Source organism: Salmo trutta, chromosome 19 (assembly GCF_901001165.1).
Source record: "Salmo trutta chromosome 19, fSalTru1.1, whole genome shotgun sequence".
Taxonomy (NCBI): Eukaryota; Metazoa; Chordata; class Actinopteri; order Salmoniformes; family Salmonidae; genus Salmo; species Salmo trutta.
Window position 1 is genome coordinate 41665445 of NC_042975.1, and position 24911 is coordinate 41690355.

The 24911-nt window shown below is 43.1% G+C and overlaps 1 protein-coding gene across 2 annotated transcripts in view; it reads right to left on the minus strand.

Annotated features, from left to right (window-relative positions):
* LOC115154595 (protocadherin-1) overlaps window positions 1-24911 on the minus strand; it is a 95785-nt gene that overhangs the window by 59542 nt on the left and 11332 nt on the right. For both annotated transcript variants that reach the window (XM_029700998.1, XM_029700999.1), the window contains exon 3: window positions 22721-24904. In XM_029700998.1, the coding sequence (XP_029556858.1) occupies window positions 22721-24904 (2184 nt within the window). The remainder of the gene's footprint in view (window positions 1-22720; window positions 24905-24911) is intronic.

Below are 24911 nucleotides of genomic sequence, written 5' to 3' on the forward strand. Positions count from 1 at the left end.
CTCACTTTCCAGCCCACTTTCCAGCTCACACTCTCAAACGCCTAGATCCCCTGAACGCAGCTCACTCTCCAGATCCCAATCACCTGAATTCTAATCACCTGTTCACACACCTGTATGTCATTATCACACACTATTTAGTTCAGTTCTTTGCACCCCATCACTGTGAGGTATTGTTTGTTTTGTGACACACGGCTTTCAGAGCGCTGGATTTTCCTGTGATTTACTCATTCCTTGTGTGATAGTTTTTGTCTGCCTCACTAATGACACCTTTTGGCTATTCAATGCCTGTACTTTAACAGGATTTCCTGTTTTCTACCTATTGCCTGATCTCCCTGACTATGTTACTAGCCTTTTCCCTGCCTGTACTGTTGCCCTTTTGAACCCCCTGTGTATGACCTTCTGCCTGGACCTAGCTACCTGCCTCCTCCTGTGGTCCTTTGCAATAAACACCTGCTGCGCCCGGTGCTTGAAACCAGCTCTCTGTCTCCCATTGTGTTCATTACTGTAATCATCAAATATTTTAAGAGCTTTCATTGTCTGCTTATATGCCCCCTTTATTTATCCTTCGGTTCTGACTTTGTGTACAGGGAGAATACTGTAAGAACGGCTCATAATGTCTTAACTGCTCGTCACAGTTATAGTGCAATTAATGTATTGTTTAGTATTGTGTTGTGTAGTGGCTTGGCTGGCATGCATCTAAAAAAATGTTGGGGAGTTTTCCGTTACCAATATTGACATGCTAAAATCGCCACTGATTCTAGGTCAGTAGGTAAGGTGTATGGTCAGTGTTTCTAGTTATAGCCTCAGATACACATTGATTGGGAACAGAACCAAGACTGACTATATGGGCACACAGTACATTTCTGAGATGGTTTTTCAAATGTCTCTTACTTGACAATGATGCCGTTGTATGAGCACAGAAGACTGTGATAATAGTAGAATAATGGAAGCAGTGCATCCTAGCATAAGATGCCTTAGTGCTCCTGCTGTGCAGCCATAGAGATGCCAGGGTGCAGGACCGCAGGCCTTACAGTAGATACAGTCCACACTCCAACTGTGTTAGTAAACCTCGGAGCAGCTGGAATCCAGGACAGGAGCCCAGCAGACCCATTTGATCTCCAGCTGTGCTACCATGGCAATGGCAGAATGCAGGACATGGGAAGTACACATGCATTTGAACCCCCTGGCTGTGCTGCCAAGACAATGGCGGAATTAAGGAACTAGAAGTGCATTCCGCCTTCAGCCCCAGCTGGGATTCCCTGTTGATACCAATATCGACGTACAGATGGAACGCTTCGAAGATCTACCGTGACCTAACCATGTGTTGTAAAATTCAATAGCACACTCTTAACTTTCTAAACTCATGTGGAATAGCTACAGTATGAACGTGTGCCTATTTGGCTGTCCAACACAGTAGGTACATTTTGATGACAATAGTTTTGATATCCCGTACTTTATGCAGCTGTGGAAACTAGCTTCACTGATTACTCCATTCACACAACATGGCAATTTAACTTTCCCCTAGTCAAATCCGGAGGGAGGGGTAAGCGAACAGTGTGACTAAACCCAGGGTGAAACTCTGCCAAGGTGAAAAACGACAATTGAACCGTCCTGTGATCTGTATGAATGAGAGATATGAACCCTGTTGACTTGTAACACAGTTTTTGTGCCAACAGCTAAACAGCATAATGAGGCCTCCAGTCATGTATCAACAGAGGGCGACAATCATCTCCGTGGATAATAATTAGCTTTATCACACAATGACACGGGTCACCCGGAAGGGCATAATTCTATCAGTAGAACAATAGCAGACAAATGTTGCGGCTCAGTGGAAATCTCCAAAGGGGATTGGCTGCTTCATATAATACTTGTCAAATCCCAGGTGCCATTTCATATGGCTGTAAATCAGAGGAAATCTGTCCCGGGGAGAGCTCCTGCAGTTCTGATAATAATTTTGTTGAGAGAGAAAAAATCCCACGGGAGTGCTTTGTTTACATTGACATTTATCAAAAAAGGATAGGCGAGAGATACAATCAGATTTTCTAAATCGGTAGGCATGTCAATATAATGTTGGTTTATATGGAAATGGTTGCAAATTGCAAATACTAAAAACACAGTCCAAGAAATAAATCAATTTAGCGCTGTGCAATATTGACTGTGCAATGTAGATAGTAGGAAGCAAATATGGTTTATTTTCTATTTCTTAGGTATGAACAAAATAATTTACCAGCCCTGCAATAAGACATTTGTGCAATGCTAAATTGCCCCAGAATTGATTAACAATATTTGTGTGATATTTTTGTTATTTATCATGCCTCCCATTACTCACAGCGGACCATTCTCTTAATGACACTCCGTAGTGTGCCTAGCAGAGAGGAAATGGGCCGATAAAGCTACATATTTGTCTGAATCCATCTGTATAATCGATGTGTTCTTGATCATATGTTGATTTATATACACAATTTGTTATTCCAATTTCATTAGATATTCAATATATTCTCTGGTGATTCTGATAGATTTGCATTCATCTTGTATGCACTGCACTGTATACTACTGCTGTATGGGCCCTACAATTTGCAATATAATATACTGTCAGTTTCCTGTGTGCTGTATTCCATTTATTAACAAGAATGTGTAGGCTTTGTGCAGGCTGTACCGTAACTGCTCTACTGTGTTGTTAATATTGAGTATTGCCTTTTATAGTCCTCTTACTATTGCATAACACTGGGTAGTCTTCAACAGAGTGGGGCTACTGTATTAGTATGGATATGATGGGTCTGGGAAGGGTATCATGGTGGCTCTGCTCCTCTCTCTCTCTTATCAGGCTTCAGGCCAATACATAGAATAACAGGACTAGAGGTCGACCGATTATGATTTTTCAACGCCGATACCGATTATTGGAGGACCAAAAAAACCTGATACCAATTAATCAGCTGATTTTTTTATATATATATATTTGTAATATATGACAATTACAACAATACTGAATGAACAATTAACACTTATTTTAACTTAATATAATTGATCAATAAAATCTCAAATTTAGACTCAAATAAATAATGAAACATGTTCAATTTGGTTTAAATAATGCAAAAACACAATGTTGGAGAAGAAAGTAAAAGTGCGATATGTGCCATGTAAAAAAGCTAACATTTAAGTTCCTTGCTCAGAACATGAGAAGATATGAAAGCTGGTGGTTCCTTTTAACATGAGTCTTCAATATTCCCAGTTTTAAGAAGTTTTAGGTTGTAGTTATTATAGGAATTATAGGACTATTTCTCTCTATACCACTTGAATTGCATATACCTTTGACTATTGGATGTTCTTATAGGCACTTTAGTATTGCCAGCCTAAACTCGGGAGTTTATAGGCTTGAAGTCATAAACAGGCTGTGCTTTAAGCATTACTAAGAGCAGCTGTTTGAATGAATGCTTATGAGCCTGCTGCTGCCTAACACCGCTCAGTCAGACTGCTCTATCAAATATCAAATCATATACTTAATTATAATATAATAAACACACAGAAATACAAGCCTTTGGTCATTAAAATGGTCAAATTCGGAAACGATCATTTTGAAAACAAAACGTTTATTCTTTCAGTGAAATACGGAACCGTTCCATGTTTTATCTAACAGGTGGCAACCCTAAGTCTAAATATTACTGTTACATTGCATAACCTTTAGTGTTATGTCATAATTATGTAAAATTATGGCAAATTAATTACGGTCTTTGTTAGGAATAAATGGCCTTTCAACAGTTCGCAACGAGCCAAGCGGCCCAAACTGCTGCATATACCCTGACTGCTTGCACTGAAAGCAAGAGAAGTGACACAATTTCCCTAGCTAATATTGCCTGCTATACGTGAATTTATTTTAACTACATATGCAGGTTTAATACTTGTGTATTGATTTTAAGAAAGGCATTGATGTTTATGGTTAGGTACATTACTGCAACAATTGTGTTTTTTTCGCTGATGTGCTTTTATTAAATCATCACCCATTTGGCAAAGTTGAAGTAGGCTGTGATTCGATGATAAATTAACAGGCACCACATTGACTATATGCAACGCAGGACAAGCTAGATAAACTAGTAATATCATCAACCATGTGTAGTTAACTAGTGATTTATGTGAAGATTGATTGTTTTTTATAAGATAAGTTTAATGCTAGCTAGCAACTTACCTTGGCTCCTTGCAGCCACAAGGTCCTTTTGATGCTGCGCTCGCGTAACAGGTGGTCAGCCTGCCACTCAGTCTCCTCGTGGATTTCAATGTAGTTGGCCATAATCGGCGTCCAAAAAGGCCAATTACCGATTGTTATGAAAACTTGAAATCGTCCCTAATTAAATCGGCCATGTCGATAAATCTGTCGACCTCGAAACAGGACTGGGAAAAAAACAACAACAAAGGAAGCCAAGCAATGAATTATATTTCCCTGGCATCCCATTTAAACAATCATGCAAAGAAAGTATATTAGAGAAGCAGGATGATCATTAAAGCTCAACAAACCACTGAGTGTACAAAACATTAGGAACACCTTCCTAATATTGAATTTCATCCCGTTTGCCCTCAGAACAGACGGGGCATGGACTCTACAAGGTGTTGGAAGCGTTCCACAAGGATGCTGGCCCATGTTGACTCCAATGTTTCCCACAATTGTGTCAAGTTGGCTGGATGTCCTTTGGGTGGTTAACCATTCTTGATTCACAAGGGAAACTGTTGAGCGTGAAAAATCTAGCCGCGTTCCAGTTCTTGACATACTCAAACCGGTGCGCCTGGCACCTACTACCATACCACTTTCAACGGCACAAATATTTTGTCTTGCCCACTCACCCTCTGAAAGGCACACATTTGTCTCAAGGCTTAAAATGATTGTTTAACCTGTCTTCTCCCCTTCATCTACACGGATTGAAGTGGATTTAACAGGTGACATCAATAAGGGATCCTAGCTTTCACCTGGATTTACCTCGTCAGTCTACATCATGACAAGAGCAGGTGTTCCTAATGTTTTGTACACTCAGTGTATCGCTTCATCATCACTTCAGTTAAATAACACTAGACTGTGACCATACTGTTCAAAAGCAATAAAATGTTGATACATCCCTAGGCAGTCTATGGTATTTAAATGTCGTATTAGTGGCTCTGATATTAGGCAAGCTTGAATCATAAGCTTTTTTGTGTGCAGAAATTAACATCAACAAAATATTATTATGCACAGAGACCTTTTCTATGGTAATAGCTTCCTGTGCTTAGACAGCAAGGAAGGACAAGGGAGAATGTGAGCAAGCCAGAGGATAGAGAGAAGCTAAAAGAAAGAGAGATGGAGGGTAAGAGCAGAAGCAAGAGCAAGAGAATAAAAGCAAGAGAAAAGTGGAAGGAAGGGAGAAAATGTAGGACAGGTGGATGGAAGGCAGAGAAAAAGGTGGAGAGGTGAAAGTAAGGCAGGAGGGGACTGAGGGAGGGAGAGGAAAAGAAAGAAAGAAAGAAAGAAAGAAAGAAAGAAAGAAAGAAAGAGTATAAGGGTGATATGGGGGAGTTTGAGAGGGATGAGGCTGGGGGGAGAGGAGATGGTTCATTTGTCACTGTCAGATCGGTTTTCTTCTCCTTCATAAGAGCGAGGACAGGCCCTTCCCCATGAACCCCCCCTCCATCCACCCTCCGCCCCCACTTCATTCACCCATCCCCCCACCACCCACCTCCCCCACTCATCCTTCTGCCAACTCGTTCTATGTATAAAGCCCTAGTCTGTTTAGCGTCGTTCCATGTATAAAGCCCTAGTCTGTTTAGCGTCGTTCCATGTATAAAGCCCTAGTCTGTTTAGCGTCGTTCCATGTATAAAGCCATAGTCTGTTTAGCGTCGTTCCATGTCTAAAGCCCTAGTCTGTTAAGCCTCGTTCCATGTATAAAGCCCTAGTCTGTTTAGCCTCGTTCCATGTATAAAGCCCTAGTCAGTTTAGCCTCGTTCCATGAATGAAGCCCTAGTCTGTTTAGCCTCGTTCCATGTATAAAGTCTGTATAGTCTGTATAAAATACACTACAGCTAATAGATGAAAGGATGTTAATGCTATTGAAATCTTATTTAGAATACAAATGTAAAGAGATCATTTGCAGAATTATCATAATGGAGTGTGTTATGTGCTAGGTAATAAAGTACATTCATATAATCATATTAATTCTTACAACTGCGGTTGGAGAGGATGAGTGGACATTTTGATTTGGTGAAGCGGTAGCTAATATGCTGGAAAAACACAGCGCTTGTGCTTGCCCATTGCACCCCTGGACCCCTCTTCCCTCCTCCCTGTATGTATCCCTTGTCCGGGAGCAGAGTGGACGCTGATGTAGCACTCCTGGATGCATCGCAGGCAGAATTGGACAAACTCATTTATTGGCTGTGTGTCCACTGCGACCACCTCCATGTAATGAATGGTGCAGTCTGCCTCCTCAGTTAAAACCTCTCTTTCAAAGCAGAAAAAAACCTATTTGGCTCAGGAAGCATTGCGTAGTGGCAACCAGACTTATGACCTGGAGACTGCAGGTTTAATCCCCAGTTGGGGACACTGCTGTGTATTCTTCAGCGAGGGTAATTAACCTTAATTGTCTGTGGAGTGCAGGGCCGGATCTAGCCTTTTGGGGGCCCTAAGCGAGATTTGGTTGGGGGTCCCCCACCTTGCGGCAAATCATTTTTGTGGCCCCCTTCTTGACTGTGGAGAGAAAAATGCCTGCCATTCTACTCATTTTGCCATGGGGCAGAGATAAAAAAAAAAGTTTTACGGCTAATTCCCTGCAATTCTCCCATTTTGCAATGACTTACGCCATGTTAATATGATATATGAGTGAGAATGACAAACAAAAGCAAAGGGTGCCCACTGGAGGTCAGGGCCCCTGGGCTATTCTACTATTCTTACTCAAAATAGTAAGTTGAGACCCTGAATGAGTACCTAAAAATCTATACAGTATATCTTAATTGATACTTTTTTGGGGTCAGGGGGCCCCTAGTGGCCGGGGGCCCTAAGCGACTGCTTATGTCGCTTATGCCTGGATTCGGCCCTGGCGGAATGCACTCAACTGTGTAATATGAAAAACCCAGAGATATGTTATCCAGCCTCTCTGGATAAAGACATCCGCTGAGAAAGTAAACAACTACGGTAGTGTTTTTATTATGATTTATAGTATGAGTATTATCAGAGGTCTGTGATGTCTGTGATGTCTCATGGTTGGGTCTTCCATAGTGGTCAGCCTCTTGCAGTCTAGAGCTAGTCCTACAGTGGGAGAGGAGGAGTATTTCACCACCAACACACAGACACTACGGCAAATTACCCCTCTCATGCCTCTCTCTCCCATTCACTCACTAAATCTCCTTATCGTCTCACATACAATTTATAAAAATGTCTCACTTGTTTTAAAGCACTTTAATTGGAATTCATCATCCAGACAAGTGCTTTTAGACAGATAATTATCACTGGTGCTTCGTCCACCTCTCTCACACACAAACCCACTCCATCTCTGTTTTTACCCCTCTCCATTTGCCCTATGTGTTTAAACACCCTTAATGTTGGAGATAATCTTGTAGAACCACTATGAAAATAATAATCTCTCCGTAGGCTTTGGTTCACTGACGCACAAATCTCTTCTGAGAAATAGGAAAAGCACAAACCTCTGAGCAGGCAGTCGTTTGGAAGGTCAATACAGTGGAAAGCGCTCCATTTGGTGGACAGAAGGAATGTATTAATAACACAAAAGTACTTTATATTGTATAAAAAAATATTTCCAAACATGATATTGAGATGAAACTATAACATTGAGGAAAATCTTTAACATAAGACTTCAGGTACTAGCTATCTGTCACACCTACAGTAAATCAGTATTCGCCAATATAATCATAATTCTGCTGCATACCAATTAATCAACAGACAGTTATCTTCAGAAGGTTAATAAGGAAAGAGTTGAAACACCCCAATGACACCTGCATGCCCTACAGGCCTACACCTAAATCATGAGCTGATCATTATTTTTTGCCATAGGCTAAACCAGTACATTCAGATCCAGAGTCATGCATCGTAAACCGAAAGAGATCGCAGGACATTAACATGGCTCAGAGAACTATTCAGTATGCACAATAAACTCTCCTTTTGACTAAAAACACAATTAAAAGCCTGGTCACATAGGCCATTAAAGCTGAGAATGCAAGGTTTTGTCTTCATCTATTTCAAGGCTTCTTTTCATCTGTTATGCTGGAACATATTGAGTTCAACAAAGCTGTGTATGACTCTGATACTGGCAGGCCGAGCCATCAGAACAATTCCCATTGTCATAGATGCTGAGTTCTCCCCTCATCCCATTTTCAGAGATTTATGCAATTAAGCCATGTTCTTCTTCAGTGCCAACATGAAACAGCAGTGAACATCTTTTTGGAGCAACCCAAGAGCCAGCAGGGTTCAATATTCATGAAATATTCTAATATCCTTGGTCTCTAGTGTGGTGAAGACACAGAGAGTAATGATCACTTCTCATGTCAGCTAGCGTTGGTCAGCAGGGGAAATGGAATTATGCAATAACTTATTTCAGAGTGTTTTTTCCAGGGCTTTTAGGGGATTTTGAAAAGTGGATTATTATCCACAGCAATACACTAGGAAACAATAATTTACGGCCAAGTCAGGGGAATCAGCTGTGACTTTATTTTGGATTTAGAAATTCCCACTCTCTGCCTTAAACACGTCGGCCTCTTATTAAAGATTTGGGTCAAACACATAAAAATGTAATCAGCATTGCACTAATCACAGAAGGGTTCTTCGAATGTCCCAATACGAGAACCCTTTTTGGTTCCAGGTAGAACACTTTTTAGTTCCATGTAGAACCCTCTGTGGAAAGGGTTCTTCAAAGGGTTCTGCTATGGGGACAGCCGAAGAACCCTTTTAGGTTCTAGATAGCACCTTTTTTGGGAGACAGTATGCAGAACCTTCACACCTTCATTCAGTGTTCCCGAGAAATGATGCTACAGAGGAGGTGCTAGAGGAGGTGCTGTGTGTTGGAGTGCAGTTTAGTGGGATAAACTACAGGACAGGCAAACAATACACTATTTCTGCTCCATTCTTTTCTGTTTTTAAGTCAGAATATACTACATAATTCATGTCATGAAATTTTTATGTTGGGAATTGTTTGTGCCTTATTCTTGGTTACATGATGGTTTACTACAGTAACCTTATAAAACAGCACTTGCTGCCAAGCCTTGACCTCAGGTAAGCCAATCAGCTTTAATGAAGAGCATGTCATCAACTTCAAATCAAATCAAACCAAATGGTATTAGTCACATGCGCCGAATACAACAGGTGTAGACCTTACACTGAAATGCTTACTTACGAGCCCCTAACCAACAGTGCAGTTTCAAAAAACATGGATAAGAATAAGAGATAAAAGTAACAAGTAATTAAAGAGCAACAGTCACAAATAACCATACAGTTGAAGCCGGAAGTTTACATACACTTAGGTAGAAGTCATTAAAACTTGTTTTTCAACAACTCCACAAATTCCTTGTTAACAAACTTTAGTTTTGGTAAGTCGGTTAGGACATCTACTTTGTGCATGACACAAGTAATTTCTCCAGCAATTGTTTACAGACAGATTATTTCACTTATAATTCACTGTATCACAATTCCAGTGGGTCAGAAGTGTACATAGACTAAATTGACTGTGCCTTTAAACAGCTTGGAAAATTCCAGAAAATGATGTCATGGTTTCAGAAGCTTCTGACAGGCTAATTGACATAATTTGAGTCAATTGGAGGTGTACCTGTGGATTTATTTCAAGGCCTACCTTCAAACTCAGTGCGTCTTTGCTTGACATCATGGGAAAATCTAAAGAAATCAGCCAAGACCTCAGAAAAACAATTGTAGTCCTCCACAAGTCTGGTTCATCCTTAGGAGCAATTTCCAAATGCATGAAGGTACCACGTTCATCTGTACAAACAATAGTACGCAAGTATAAACACCATGGGACCATGCAGCAGCCATACCGCTCAGGAAGGAGACGCGTTCTGTCTCCTAGAGATGAACGTACTTTGGTGCGAAAAGGGCACAACAATCCCAGAACAACAGCAAAGGACCTTGTGAAGATGCTGGAAGAAACAGGTACAAAAGTATGTATATCCACAGTAAAACGAGTCCTATATCGAAATAACCTGAAAGGGCGCTCAGCAAGAAGAAGCCACTGCTCCCAAATCGCCATAAAAAAAGCCAGACTACGGTTTGCAACTGCACATGGGGACAAAGATTGTACTTTTTGGAGAAATGTCCTCTGGTCTGATGTTTGGCCATAATGACCATCGTTATGTTTGGAGGAAAAAGGGGGAGGCTTGCAAGCCGAAGAACACCGTGCCAACTGTGAAGCACGGGGGTGGCAGCATCATGTTGTGGGAGTGCTTTGCTGCAGGAGGGACTGGTACACTTCACAAAATAGATGGCATCATGAGGGAGGAAAATTATGTGGATATATTGAAGCAACATCTCAAGACATCAGTCAGGCAGTTAAAGCTTGGTTACAAATGGGTCTTCCAAATGGACAATGACCCCCAAGTATGCTTCCAAAGTTGTGGCAAAATGGCTTGAGGACAACAAAGTCAAGGTATTGGAGTGGCCATCACAACGTCCTGACCTCAATCCTATAGAAAATATGTGGGCAGAACTGAAAAAGCGTGTGTGAGCAAGAAGGCCTACAAACCTGACTCAGTTACAGCAGCTCTGTCAGGAGGAATGGGCCAAAATTCACCCAACTTATTGTGGGAAGCTTGTGGAAGGCTACCCGAAACGTTTGACCCAAGTTAAACAATTTAAAGGCAATGCTACCAAATAGGTGTATGTAAACTTCCGACTTCAACTATATATACAGGGGGGTTCCAGAACAGAGTCAATGTGTGGGGGCACCGGTTAGTTGAGGTAGTATGTACATGTAGGTGGCATTAATTGAAGTGACTACGCATAGATGACAACAGAGAGTGGCAGGGTGTGGAGAGGGGAGGGGAGGGGGCAATGCAAATAGTCTGGTTAGCCATTTGACTAGTTGTTCAGGAGAAGCTGTTCAGAAACTTCTTGGACCTAGACTTGGCGCTCCAGTACCACTTGCCATGTGGTAGCAGAGAGAACAGTCTATGACTAGAGTGGCTGGAGTCTTTGACAATTTTTAGGGCCTTCCTCTGTCACCGCCTGGTATAGAGGTCCTGGATGGCAGGAAGCTTGGCCCCAATTATGTACTGGGCCATTCGCACTACCCTCTGTAGTGCCTTGCAGTCAGTATGTATGTACGTAATCGACGACATCAATGATGCACTTATTGATGAAGCCAATGACAGATGTGGTGTACTCCTCAATGCCATTGGAGGAATCCTGGAACATATTCCAGTCTGTGCTAGCAAAACAGTCCTGTAGCTTAGCATCTGCATCCTTTGACCACTTTTCTATTGATCTAGTCCCTTGTCTTTCCTGCTATAATTTTTGCTTGTAAGCAGGTATCAGGAGGATGGAATTATGGTCAGATTTGCAAAATGGAGGGCGAGGGAGAGCTTGGTATGCGTCTCTCTGTGTGGAGTATAGGTGATCCAGAGTTATTTTCCCTCTGGTTGCACATTTGACATGCTGATCGAAATTTGGTAAAACTGATTTAAGTTTCCCTGCATTAAAGTCCCCGGCTACTAGGAGCGCCGCCTCTTGGTGAGCGGTTTCTTGTTTGCTCATGGCGGAATACAGCTCATTCAATGCTAACTTAGTGCCAGCCTCTGACTGTGGTGGTATGTAAACAGCTACAAAGAATATAGATGAACATTTTCTTGGTCGGTAGTGTGGTCTGCAGCTTATCATGAGAAACTCTACCTCAGGCGAGCAATAGCTCGAGACTTCCTTAGATATCGTGCACCAGCTGTTGTTTACAAAAATACATAGACTGCCGCCCCTTGTCTTACCAGACCCTGCTGTTCTACCAGCTGTTCTTCATCAATAAGTGCATCGATGCTGTCATCGATTACGTACATACCCCAACCAGAAGTCAAGTTACAAACAGCGCAGATAAACAAACAAAAAAAAACTATCGGTTGGGGGCACCTAAAACGTCTGCCGTCTGCTCCGGCGCCATCTTACACATTCAGAGATAGAAACACCGTAAACACATGCAAAAATTAATCAGTGAATAAAGGTTACCGATAAAATCAACTTCAGTTTTGCTGACATCCATGTCTCTGTTAACTTACTGAAACATTGTGTAAATTGGAATTATCATACTAATAATGATGTATTGAAATGAGCCTCGTGTAACCACAGCTGAGCGGATAAAAATCTATTGGGTCTAAAGATTTCCAATGAAATGTGGCCTTTGGCTGACTTGGGTATTATGCAAAACATGACATTTTAATCTACAATGAAATAAATAAACTTGATTGAATCTGTGTAACTGGGCACCTCTGTGGCTAAGTAGCATTAAAGGTGTATACTTTCCTAATGGATTTTTTGGTGCTCTATACAGGACCTCTAATGGGGTTATGGGTCTGTTGTCTGTTGATGAGTCTCTTGTTGTTCTCCTACTGACTCTCCCAAGCTCTGTCTGGGTTCCTTATCTGACCTGTAGACTTTCTCAATTCATTTCAATTCAAGGGGCTTTATTGGCATGGGAAACATATGTTAACATTTCCAGAGCAAGTGAAGTAGATAATATACTCTCTGTCTCTGTCTCTCTCTTTCTCTTTCTCACTCTCTCTCTCTCTGTCTCTCTCTCTCTCTGGGACTAAACACCTCTGCAATGTTAAACATTCTGGAAGTTCTGTACATTTCCATTGGTTTGACCATCCCAATGCTTGGTTAGAGACAGTCTAATCTGGGTTTTTATCTTAATCAATTCCCACACTGGATAGCTGGGAGCGATTACTCTGACTACATTTTAAAAAAAACAATTATTTAACCTTTATTCAACTAGGCATGTCAGTTAAGAACAAATTCTTATTTACAATGACGGCCTACCCTGGCCAAACCCGGATGACGCTGGGCCAATTGTGTGCCGCCCTATAAATAATCATGATAGTTATCTGGCCTTCAGAAAACAACAATCTTTTGACAATTAGCCAAACCCTGCTTAACTACACACAGGCAGATTTCACACTGCTCACACTTACAGATGAGAGGATGGTTAACAATAGTCAGAGTTAGAGAAAGTGGGAAAGTGAGAGAGGAGAAAGAGTGCAAGAGAGAGAGGGGAAGACATAGGGAGAGAGAGAGGGAGATGGGGAAGAGAGAGGAGTCTCAGAGTTATAGCAGCAGGAGAGAAAATACCATGGCACATTATTGAGGGACGCTTTGGCGGTAAGCTGCTTATTGATAAAAGCACTAATCTGCCTGGCAGAAGGTAAGGAGGCTGGGATGTGTGGTGATAAAATATCTGAGCTAAAGGCAATGCCATCAGGGAGCTGAGCCGCCACACAGCTTTACCTAAAGGAGCTTCTCATTAAATGTTTACATAAAAGTGGGAATCTGACCATGGGCAGCCTGCAGAAAGCATCTCTGTCTGCAGAGAAGTGAGAAGAGAACATAGGGAACCAAAGGCTCAGCTTTCCATTGGGTTCAGATAGATGCTGGGAGTGTCACTTTCTAATATTATTTCCCAATTATTTTCCAAATGCATCAACAACTCAGGTAATTTGATCAAATCAACAGAGGTTATGGTTGGGGGAAAAGGGAATAGAATTCTATTGTGTCACAGATATGAATACATTAGTGGTATTGCCAGAATCATGTTATAGGGGAGCATGTTGTGCTTGAAGATCATTATTGTCTTCCTTTTTCCTGTGTACAGGTGCCATATATACGTTAATATGGCAACCCATCTGTAGGTTTGCTCTAGCTAGCCTGTGGGTTTGGTTTGGATTGAATGTGCCCCGGGAGTCTCACTTGGTCTCCAGCTGTAATCTCTTTTAACAGGTAATCAAGGAAAAGTTAGCTTTAAATTGCCCACTTCAACACAGCGGCAGTGCAGAGTGCACTGTGATTTCACTTTACATTCTCACCGTTCACACCCAACATACCGTCTCAGAGTCCACCCAGCCCAGACAAGTCCATCTCAGAGAGGTTGCACACTTGCTAATCCCTTAATGCAAGGCCAGGCCAGGCAATCTCAGATGGCAAACCTAGACTACTCGGTCTAAAAATCCCATGCCAATGAAATCAATCCCTTTGTCCTGGTTCAAAGATCCCCACTTTCATTAGAGCCAGTGTGCTAATTGAAGTTGTTTGCTTCTCGGCTGTCTTCCTTGTCCTCACTGTGTTGGCTCTATCACCCCAGTGGGAGGCTTGCTGTAGCTCCAGGTGTATTAGAATTAGTCATTACATGGTGAATTTCCCTCAGTGGGACATGTCTCTCCAGTATCTACGAACAAAATATTTGCAGATAATTGCTGTTGTTCCCCTCAGGGTGAAGGCGGGTCTTGGTCTGCTACCAAATACTTCCTCCTAATTCTACGTTGTTCCCTGACTAAGTTCTGCTACAGAGGATGTGAGTGGGAAGTGTCTGGTAGAGTGTTTTGAATCAGATAGTAGAAGATGTATCTGCACCATGTGTCTGAGTGTGGGTGTGTGACTATGTGTCTGATAAGGGTGACTTCCAGATGGATGGATCAAGAGAGAAATAGTTAGAGGAGGGGGGTGAAAAACAGAGAGAGAATAAGCGAGGGAGCAGAAGAGAGCGAGAGAACGACTGCAGTTAAATACATCATGGATGTTCTCTGATCTGAGGGTTTCTGAGGTCTTAGGAGAAAGCAAGAAACGGAGTATTAGACATGACCGTGTTGTAAACCATCTGTGGAGATGAGGAGGAGATTCTGCTTGTGGCCTCGCCCCCTGAAATGCATCTCTGCACCTCTCAGATAGCGAACCCAAATTGGGTTAATCCCAGCTCACAGGGATGCCTAGAGTTCATCCAGTGTATGGCCAGTTGAACAATGAAGTAGGGTTAATTAAGGCTAGCCCTGAATCCTCTGTGAGAATCCTTCAGGTTGGCTGGAGATGGAGTTAGCTAGCTGCCCACTGCAGTGCCGAGATGAAGGCGGAGCCCCACAGGGGGACAACACTCAGCTATCTCTGACTAATAAGGCATTTTAATTGTGTGGATTTAATTTAAGTACAGATTTACGGCTTCACAAGCGCTCATCACGCCCACTTAAAAATGAACTGGGAAGGCCTTTCCCTTGATCTTTCACTGTGTGCTAATATCTCTCACACTGGTTCTTTCTCTCCTAAGGAGGAGGGACACATCATTAAAATGCTATGTAAAAAGGTGTCCAATCTTTGGCCTGAATGGGCTAATTATCAACACTGGGCTCAATGTAAGCTAATGGTCTCCCCGGCAACCATCATGTAATTTCACACATTCGGAGTGAGGGAGAACACGTTGGGAAAAACTATAAATGCATCCCTGAACCCAACCTCGTGACCCCACCTTGCCTTAACGTCAAGCTCAATCAATCACTCACACAAACACAAACACACGTAAGCTGTATAGGCTGTGTCCCAATCGACAAAAGCAGCATTTATAGGCAGAACATCAAAATTGGCATGTACCAATCCTAAGGTGCCTTCATTGGGGCGATTTTGAAGGCAGCATCCCAAAATTCCCCAAATGTTGTCCCCACTCGGGAAAACATTTCTCAAAAGAATAAGGAATAAGTATAACGTTTATTTAACATCGACATTTTGTTAAAATGACCAACAGATCACTTTCATATGATGTTTATCAACTGGTGTTTATTAGCCCATTGCCAACACGCCGGACGCGACAGCTAGCCAGTAGTCGATTTCATCCTGTTTATCGGTTGTTTAGAGATGAACATGTAAACTAACTAGGCCTAATCATAGATTCAGCATTGCGTCAATTATGAAGACTCGGACAGTTTTTAAATAATGAATTGGTGAACTTGCTAGCCAGCTAAAGACATGCAGCAAATAGTTTTCTCCCATCTGTTTTCAGGGACTAAAGTGGGCACCACATTGCAATGGCTTGGCAGGAGAAAACAGCTCTGCCGACTCGTTTGGAGATAAGACATTTTATTAACAACATCTGATGAAAACTATAGGACATGCAACCAGCTGTATTCTGTTCAATCTAGGCTTGTTAGCCAGCCAAATAATTTGTGCATTCCGTTGATGACTCTATATGCAGTTTGCTAGCAAGCTAGAAAAACAGTGTCTGTTTACATAACTTTAGCTAACTTTCTCTTGTCACTTTCCCTTCCCCTATTTTGTTGCACCTATTGGGTTTGGTGTTACTAGTTTACATTAGAGGCTAAGTTATTCTACTCTTAGTGTAAACAACTTGATCAAGCTTAAAAATATGCAAAACTGTTACCAAAATGATTGCACATTAATAAAGGTAGTTGTGGCTTCAGCAACTTGAACCAGCACTGATATTTGAGCAGTGAGGTTAATTTCTCCCCTGTTGTCTCTGCTTGTTCCAGGTTGAAGGACATGCCACCCTGACACCCTACAGATGTAAATAACTTGTTGGGAACCTCCCAGCAACCAGGATAATCACCATATCCAAGGATATTATTCAGGAGTGTGCAACATCACAATGTTAGAGATAAATAGATTCACCCATGTTATGGTTTATCATGCAGATTTGTCAGGAAATTGTAACTTATGAAGCTCATTCTAAAATAGGCATGATTTCTGCCCCAGGGGAATGCACAGTGTGTAAGTCTTCAATGTAGACCACAATTAGTTGACCTAGGTTAGTGAAGGGCTGGAACAAAAACCTGAAAACTCCTCGTCTCTCTTTAAAAACAAGAACCTGTAAACTCCTGGCCTGTCTATAAAAACAAAAACCTATGGCTATCATGACAAAATGTGCCCTCATGTATTGAACAAGCTTATGTATGTTGGAAGCTAATCTCATTGATGTCCCTCACTTGGGAATTGCTTCTTTTGTACAATGGCATGTGTTTTAAGGACTCATGCACAGATACAGGAAAACCAATACAAACGTTAACATTTATTCAAAATGACAAGTGTTGATGTCTCCACATGTTTTGAGTCTTGGGCATCTGGTGACTGCAGTTCATCTGACTAATCCTCTGCAAGAGAAAGACATCAATAATATTACAATGCTGCATTAATTTAAATGAATATACTGTGCATTTGGAAAGTATTCAGACCCCTTGACTTTTTCCATATTTTGTTTACATTACAAACTTATTCTAAAACTGATTAAATAAATAAAAAAATCCTCATCAATCCACACACAATACCCAATAATGACAAAGTGAAAATAAGTTTTTTGAAACGTTCCAAATGTATTAAACATATAAACAGAAACACTTTATTTATTTAGACTCTTTGCTATGAGAATCGAAACTGAGCTCAGGGGCATCCTGTTTACATTACGCTGTTTACATTTACCTTGATATGTTTCTACAACTTGATTGGAGTTTACCTGGGGTAAATTCAATTGATTGGACATGATTTGGAAAGGCACACACCTGTCTATATAAGGTCCCCACAGTTGACACAGTGCATGTCAGAGCAAAAACCAAGCCATGAGGTCGAAGGAATTGTGCGTAGAGCTCTGAGACAGGATCGTGTCGGAGGCACAGATCTGGGGAAGAGTAGCAAAACATTTCTGCAGCATTGAAGGTCCCCAAGATCACATTGAACTCCATCATTCTTAAACAGAAAACGTTTGGAACTGCCAAGACTCTTCCTAGAGCTGGCCTCCCGGCAAAACTGAGCAATCAGGGCAGAAGGGCCTTGGTCAGGGAGGTGACCAAGAACATGATGGTCACTCTGACAGAGCTCCAGAGTTCCTCTGTGGAGATGGGAGAACCTTCCAGGAGGACAACCATCTCTGCAGCACTCCACCAATCAGGTCTTTACGGTAGAGTGGCCAGATGGAAGCCACTGCTAAGTGAAAGGAACATGACAGCCTGCTTGGAGTTTGCCAAAAGCCACCTAAAGACTCTCAGACCATGAGAAACAACATTGTCTGGTCTGATGATACCAAGATTGAACTCTTTGGCCTGAATGCCAAGCGCCACGTCTGGAGGAAACGTGGCACCAGCCCTACAATGAAGCATGGTGGTGGCAGCATCATGCTGTGGGGATGTCTTTCAGTGGCAAGGACTGGGAGACTAGTCAAGTTCGAGGGAAAGATGCACGGAGCAAAGTATAGAGACATCCTTGATGAAAATCTGCACCAGAGCGCTCAGGACCTCAGACTGGGGTGACGGTTCACCTTCCAACAGGACAACGACTCTAAGCACACAGCCATGACAATGTAGGAGTGGCTTCGGGACATGTCTCCGAATGTGCAGCGATGGTCCCCATCCAACTTGACAGAGCTTGCGAGGATCTGCAGAGAAGAATGGAAGAAACTCCCCAAATACAGGTGTGCCAAGCTTGATACCACAAGCTTGGCACACCTGTATTTGGGGAGTTTCTTCCATTCTTCTCTGCAGATCCTCGAAAGCTCTGTCAAGATGGATGGGGACCGTCGCTGCACAAGAAGACTCGAGGCTGTAATCGCTGCCAAAGGTGCTTCAACAAAGTACTGAGTAAAGGGTCTGAAAACTTATGTAAATGTAATACTTCCGTTTTTTGTTTTTTTTAATTTGCAAGAATTTAAAAAAAAAAACGTTTTTTTTGCTTTGTTATTATGGGGTATTTTTTGTAGATTGGTGAGGGGGAAAAACAATTTTCCAATAAGGCTGTAACGTAACAAAACGTGGAAAAAGTCAAGGGGTCTGAATATTTTCCAAATGCACTGTATATTCCTGTTTGGTATGCATTTACATAAGTATATTGGACATGTTATCCTTTATCACATGCCAGTATATTTTTGGGGTATCCAATGCATTCAGCTAACATTAGGATGAAGTAGCCTTCCAATCTAGTTAGATTGCGTCATATCACCTTTCAATATTAGTTATCAACAAATATAAAATCATGTTATCTTGAGATCAGAGTCATTTAATAATATGTGCGGGTGTGATAGTTTAGGAATCACAATGCAAGCCTACTCATTAGAATAAAACATTAGCAGCTCTAACGTAATATTAGCTTCACAGTGAAACACTACTATTCTGGCTATTTATCATTCTTAAACAGACAGTAAAATAGCTTAGCTATCTCAAAAAACTGTAGTTCGTATCATGCATGCAAGCTTACCTGTCATGTCCACATTCCACAAAGATGGAGCTGCAGACCAAGCAATATGCTAGAGGAGGACCCTATTCTGTAGGCTAAGTATTCTGGTCGGTGTCAACTTAATTCATGGACAGGTACTGAGGAGATCAATTATGTAACTTGTTTACTTTTTATTTGTGTCAGATATTTCCATTTTGGGATAGTTGTTCACTGAATTGCTAGCACTAGTTGCTCATGGTGGTACAGTGGCTACAATGTAACTAAATGTCTCGCGCTTGGTGGAACCTATATACAGTTATTGGGATGCTGCCTTAGAATCCCGTCCCAATCAGCAGTTGCCTACTGGAAAGGTTCTACCTACAAAGGTAGGTGAGGCAGGTAGGCATCAGGCAGCTGCCTTTGGATTGGGACATAGCCATAGGCTTCACACAGCTCTGTCCAGACCAGATCATGCCACTGGGAAATTAAGTGGTTGTTTACTTGATCCTAATACACTGATTGTACAAACATTAAGAACACCTTCCTAATATTGAGTTGCACCCCCTTTTGCCCTCAGAACAGCCTCAATTTGTCGGGGCATGGACTCTATAAGGTGTTGGAAGCGTTCCACAGAGATGCTCGCCCATGTTGACTCCAGTGCTTCCCACAGGTGTGTCAAGTTGGCTGGATGTCCTTTGGGTGGTTGACCATTCTCCATACACACGGGAAATTGTCTCAATTCTCTTAAGGCTTCAAAATCCTTCTTTAACCTGTCTCCTCCCCTTCATCTACATTGATTGACATGGATTTAACAAGTGACATTAATAAGGGATCATATCTTTCACCTGGATTCACCTGGTCAGTGTATGTTCCTAATGTTTTGTACACTAAGTGTGTTTTTCAATATGCATACTACCCTACTCCACATTCTCATGCTGTAAGTGCATTCTCCAATGATGTTCTCTTGAGTACGTTCTTGTGAGGATAAGAGTGTGGAGAATGCATAAAACATTATATTTGTAAAGCACTCACACTCTCCCTACTGTATTACCTCTCGCTGCACCTTCCCATTCACTGAACCTTCTTCCAGCCAGGACAATGGCAACAATAGAGACAAAACAACATATCACAAAGCAAATATTTGACTTCATAATTATCTGCTAGCTCTATGTGAATCGTAATAATCTAGCTAGCCAGCTAGTTAAACCGTCACAAATGACCTAAAACTTATGTTATGCAAGTTAGATGTACATTATTCGTGGGTAGCTAGCTGACAATTCTTAGTGGCTAGCTAGCTAGCCAGTTAGCCCTATTGATTTACTATGGACTTACCCATTCAATGAACCTTCTTCCAGCCAGGACAATCGCAATAGAGACGAAACAAGATATACACAAAGAAAATGTTTAACTATCAGCTAGCTATATGTGAATCATAATAATGTAGCTAACCATACAGTTTAACAGGAAAACAGGACCTAAAATGAATGGGTAGATTCTTCGTGGGTAGCTAGCTAGCTAATAATTCTTTGTGGCTATTTGGCTAGCTAACAGTAGTAGCTAGTCAGTTAGCCCTATTGACTTACTATGGGCTTGCAATTTACGCAAGTCCATAGCTGTTGTAGGCAGGTATCAAGATAATGTATTAAGATAAAATATTGTAGTCAGGCATCATATGAGATGATAATAGGCAACATTTCATTCCGAAGTCTCTCACTTCAGCTCAAATAATGTCCGGCATTTTTTACTTGGTTGCGTCATTTTTCTGTGCATACTTTCTGTTGAAGCTTGAATTGATGCATGCAGCAAAATATGTAGAAATGGAGTACGCATTAGAGAAGTGCTAGGCGTGCTCCGTTTCGCATACTGTACTTTGATTTGGGCATACTATGACACTCCCGTGCTCCAATTTTCATGCTCAGAGCATGGTAGTATGCATTTTGAGAAACACCCTCCTATATCCAGTTATTGGAGCTAAGTCTAAAAAGAGAAGAGGTGAAACTGCCAGAGAATGAATATGTGCTGACAGCGAATGGTAGCACCAGTGTGTTTACATTCAGCACTGCCAAGAATCCTTGAGAAGCTCAGTTCTAGTCACAGACACCTGAGCACATCCCCACTGAAAATGTGAGTCATTGTTTAGACCAGCATGGTTGACCAGAGTAAGCTCTCCACTCCACATCTGTCACTCCAATAGGCAGCAACTTTATTATTTATTTTGGTCAATCTGTTCTTCCTGATGTGAGAGGGGATGCCATACATGAGGTAACATCTGCTGAGGTATGTCACATGAGTTTTAACATCTGTCCGTGTTTTTGCGGCACCTTTCCATCAACTCACACATGTTTTGAAACACTTTACACACTCATGCAGAGAAACACAAACAGGGAGAGGTGAGGAGGCTAGCTTGATGCACAGGGGCACACAACACAGACACTAGCAGTAGCATATAACTAGATTAGACATTTATATCCTCAAATACAACCCAAACACAAAGCCCACCTGGAAACACAGACTTACTCACATAGACCCAAACATGCAAACCCACTGCAGGGCTACAGTTCATTGTCACTTTGCTCGTATATGCTGTCCATCACTGAGACAGTGGTGACTTTACACACTACTGACTCTCTTAACCCACAGGGGCTCGCAATTGTCCAAGCTGTCAGACAACATCTGCTGAAATTACCCACCAGCCACTAGCCAACCAGTGGTGACTGACTGGGTTCTGGAGATAAGCTTCCTTATCCTCAAAGTGTCCCACACATATTCAGAGCCCAGTCACCCATTTCCCTTGAAGAATGGGATAATTTCTTGAACATATTGTACTGCGCAGGTCAGGTTAAGCTAATAGACACTTGTAGATACACACACACACACCCACACACACACACACACGGGCACACAATCAGTCAATCAAGCAAGCACGCATATATGCACAGAGACATGCAGACATACTCTCCCTAACTTATTTTTGCATTCTAATCCTCTCTGAGCCTATTAATATTTCTGTTTCCATGGCAATGGTAGAAGTGTCAGAGCCAAGTCAAGTGAAGTGGAGTGCAGTGTAGTGAGAAGATAAGAGCATGTGACCTGTATGGACCACAGGGCGTGAGGTCAAGCAGAAGTGTAAGAGTAAGTCACTCAGACATGAACCTCACCCTCTTCCTCACCTCCTCCGTTCACCAGCTAGATTAATGAACCCATGGGAAGAGGGAGAAGAGGGGGGGAGAAGGGGAAGGAGAGGCAGACTCGTCTCCACCCCCGGTAAAAGAGGAGACCAAAAGCTATTTCTTATTACTCCCATGTGCCCTTTCTCCCTCCAAGTGGATGGACGTTTTCCTAATTACTAAAGCCTTTTTTAGTTACTGATTGTGTGTGTAAATCAAGCAATGAAAAGCAGGTAGCCAACAGCATTCTGAAACAGCTGCTTGATTATTTTTGGGGTGGAATTTCCAACGTTAATGGCCCCCATCTATAGCCTTAAATATCACAGCCACTCCACTAACAACACACCACCTCCTACCTTTGTCACAGGCAATTTAAAGAAATAATTGTTTTGCTTTCGAAGCTCTGGCTCTTACCTGCTTGCTGTTGTACTTTGGCTGGCTGGCCTTGTAGCTATAATCCGAGTACTGGTCTGAGCCTGTTGAATTGTCGTCTCCTCCAGTCCCTACGAAGGTGTTGGTAGCAGGGAGGTCCTGGACTGCCTGGTGCTTCTGGGAGGCCGAGGGAGACTGGGCCTGCAGCTGGATCGATGGTAGGGGAGAGTTGGAGCGGTAGTGTCTGCCAAGGTCAGGGCTGCCTGGGGGGTATGTCAGGGGCAGGTGGATCCTGGGGCTGTCGTTGACCCCATCCAGGTTGAACTTGAGACTCTTCTGGAGACTGACCTCCTCCTCCTCTCCCAAGGGCTTGGGGGACTTGGAGGGCTTTCCTTTCCTGCCCCTCTTGCCTTTTCCATTCTTTGGCCCCTGCTTGGGGGCGTAAAGGTCCTTGGTCTCCTTCTTGCCAGCCTGGTAGCCGCTCTTCGTCTCCCGCTGAATGCGGTGGCGGATAAACACCACCACTATGATCACCATGACAACGCCCGCCACTCCCGCCAGACTTCCGTACACAATGTTACTGCGCTGGGCCGCCAGGCCGTAGTCAGGGTCACCAGCAATGTCTGTCTCCAGAGGGGTGTAGAGACTGTGTCCCACAAGTGCTTCCACCAGGCTGACATTAGCAATGGTCTCATTGACGTAGATGTGCACCATGGCAGTGGCGTGGCGTGCGGGTTTACCCGCATCACTCACCCTCACCACCAGGCGATGGAGCCCACCATGTTTCCGGGTCAGCTCCTTGGCCAGGGTGATTTCCCCAGTAGTGGAGGAGATGCTGAAGAGTTCATAAGGGTTTCCTCCAGTGATGCTGAAGACCATTTCTGCGTTGGGCCCAGTGTCCAGGTCTTCAGCCTCCACTAGCTCCACACGGCTTTCTGGGGCAGCTAGAGGGGACAGGAGTCTGAAGGAGGAGTTGGAGGGCTTGGTGACCACAGGATCATTGTCGTTTTCATCCAGGACATTGATGGTAACACCTACATATGAGGACCTGGGAGGCTCTCCCCCGTCTACGGCCTTCAGACGGAAGGTGTAGCTGCTCTCTTTCTCCCGGTCAAAGGAGATGCTGGACAGGATGGTTCCTGTTCCATTCTGAATCACAAACTTCCCTCCGTCTGGCTCCACAGAGAGCTGCACTCTGGCGTTCTCTCCCTGATCCATGTCCAGCACAGTCACCATGCCAACGGCGCTGAGTGGGGGCATGTTCTCCAGAACAGAGAAGCTGTAGCCACTTAGCATGAACTTGGGGTCGTTGTCATTGCGGTCCAGCACCTTGACCACGACCGTGGCTGTTCCTCTGTGACTGGGAGAACCTTTATCGGATGCAGTGACCCGGAACTCATAGCGTTCTTTATGCTCTCTGTCCAGTGAGCTCCGTGCCCTCACCTCCCCTGAATCGGGGTCAATCTCAAACAGGCCCCTGGTAGATGTGTCTGCTACGATGCTGTAGACCAGCTCGGCGTTAGTTCCGCTATCAGCGTCCGTGGCAACCACGTCCACAACCTTGTCCCCTGGCTGGTTCTCCTCTGCAAAGGCAACCTCAAACAGGGTTGGGGAAAACACTGGGGAGTTGTCGTTAACATCAGTCACCTGCACCTTCAATGAGTTAGTACTGGAAAGAGCTGGGTTGCCAGAGTCAACAGCCACAATCTCCACACGGTATTCCCTGACCCTCTCATAGTCCAAGGGGGTTGTAGTCTGCAGAAAGTACTTCCTCTTGTTAGTGGACGAGTCACTAGCCGGGCGCAGCTGGAAGGGCACGTCCCCCGCCACCACACAGGTGACCACTGCATTCTCCCCCTCGTCCCTGTCAGACACCTGGACGAGGGCCACCGCCGTGCCCACTGGCATGTCCTCTGATATGTTGGCCACCCCATCACTGTGGGTCACCAGGCCGATCCCACGGATCTCCACAGCAGGGGAATTGTCGTTCTGGTCAGTCACCTGGATTGTCACAAAGGTCTTGGAGCTTTTGGGTTGGGGACCTTTGTCCCTAGCCACTACGTAGAATGTCAAATCGCTGATTTCTTCCCGATCCAAGGGCCCTTTGACATAGATGATGCCAGTGGAGCGATCAATTCGCAGGAGTTTTGGCACTGGGTCTAATGCCTGGTGTAGTGTGTATTCTATCTCTCCATTGGGGCCCATGTCAGAGTCATTGGCTTTCACCTGCAAT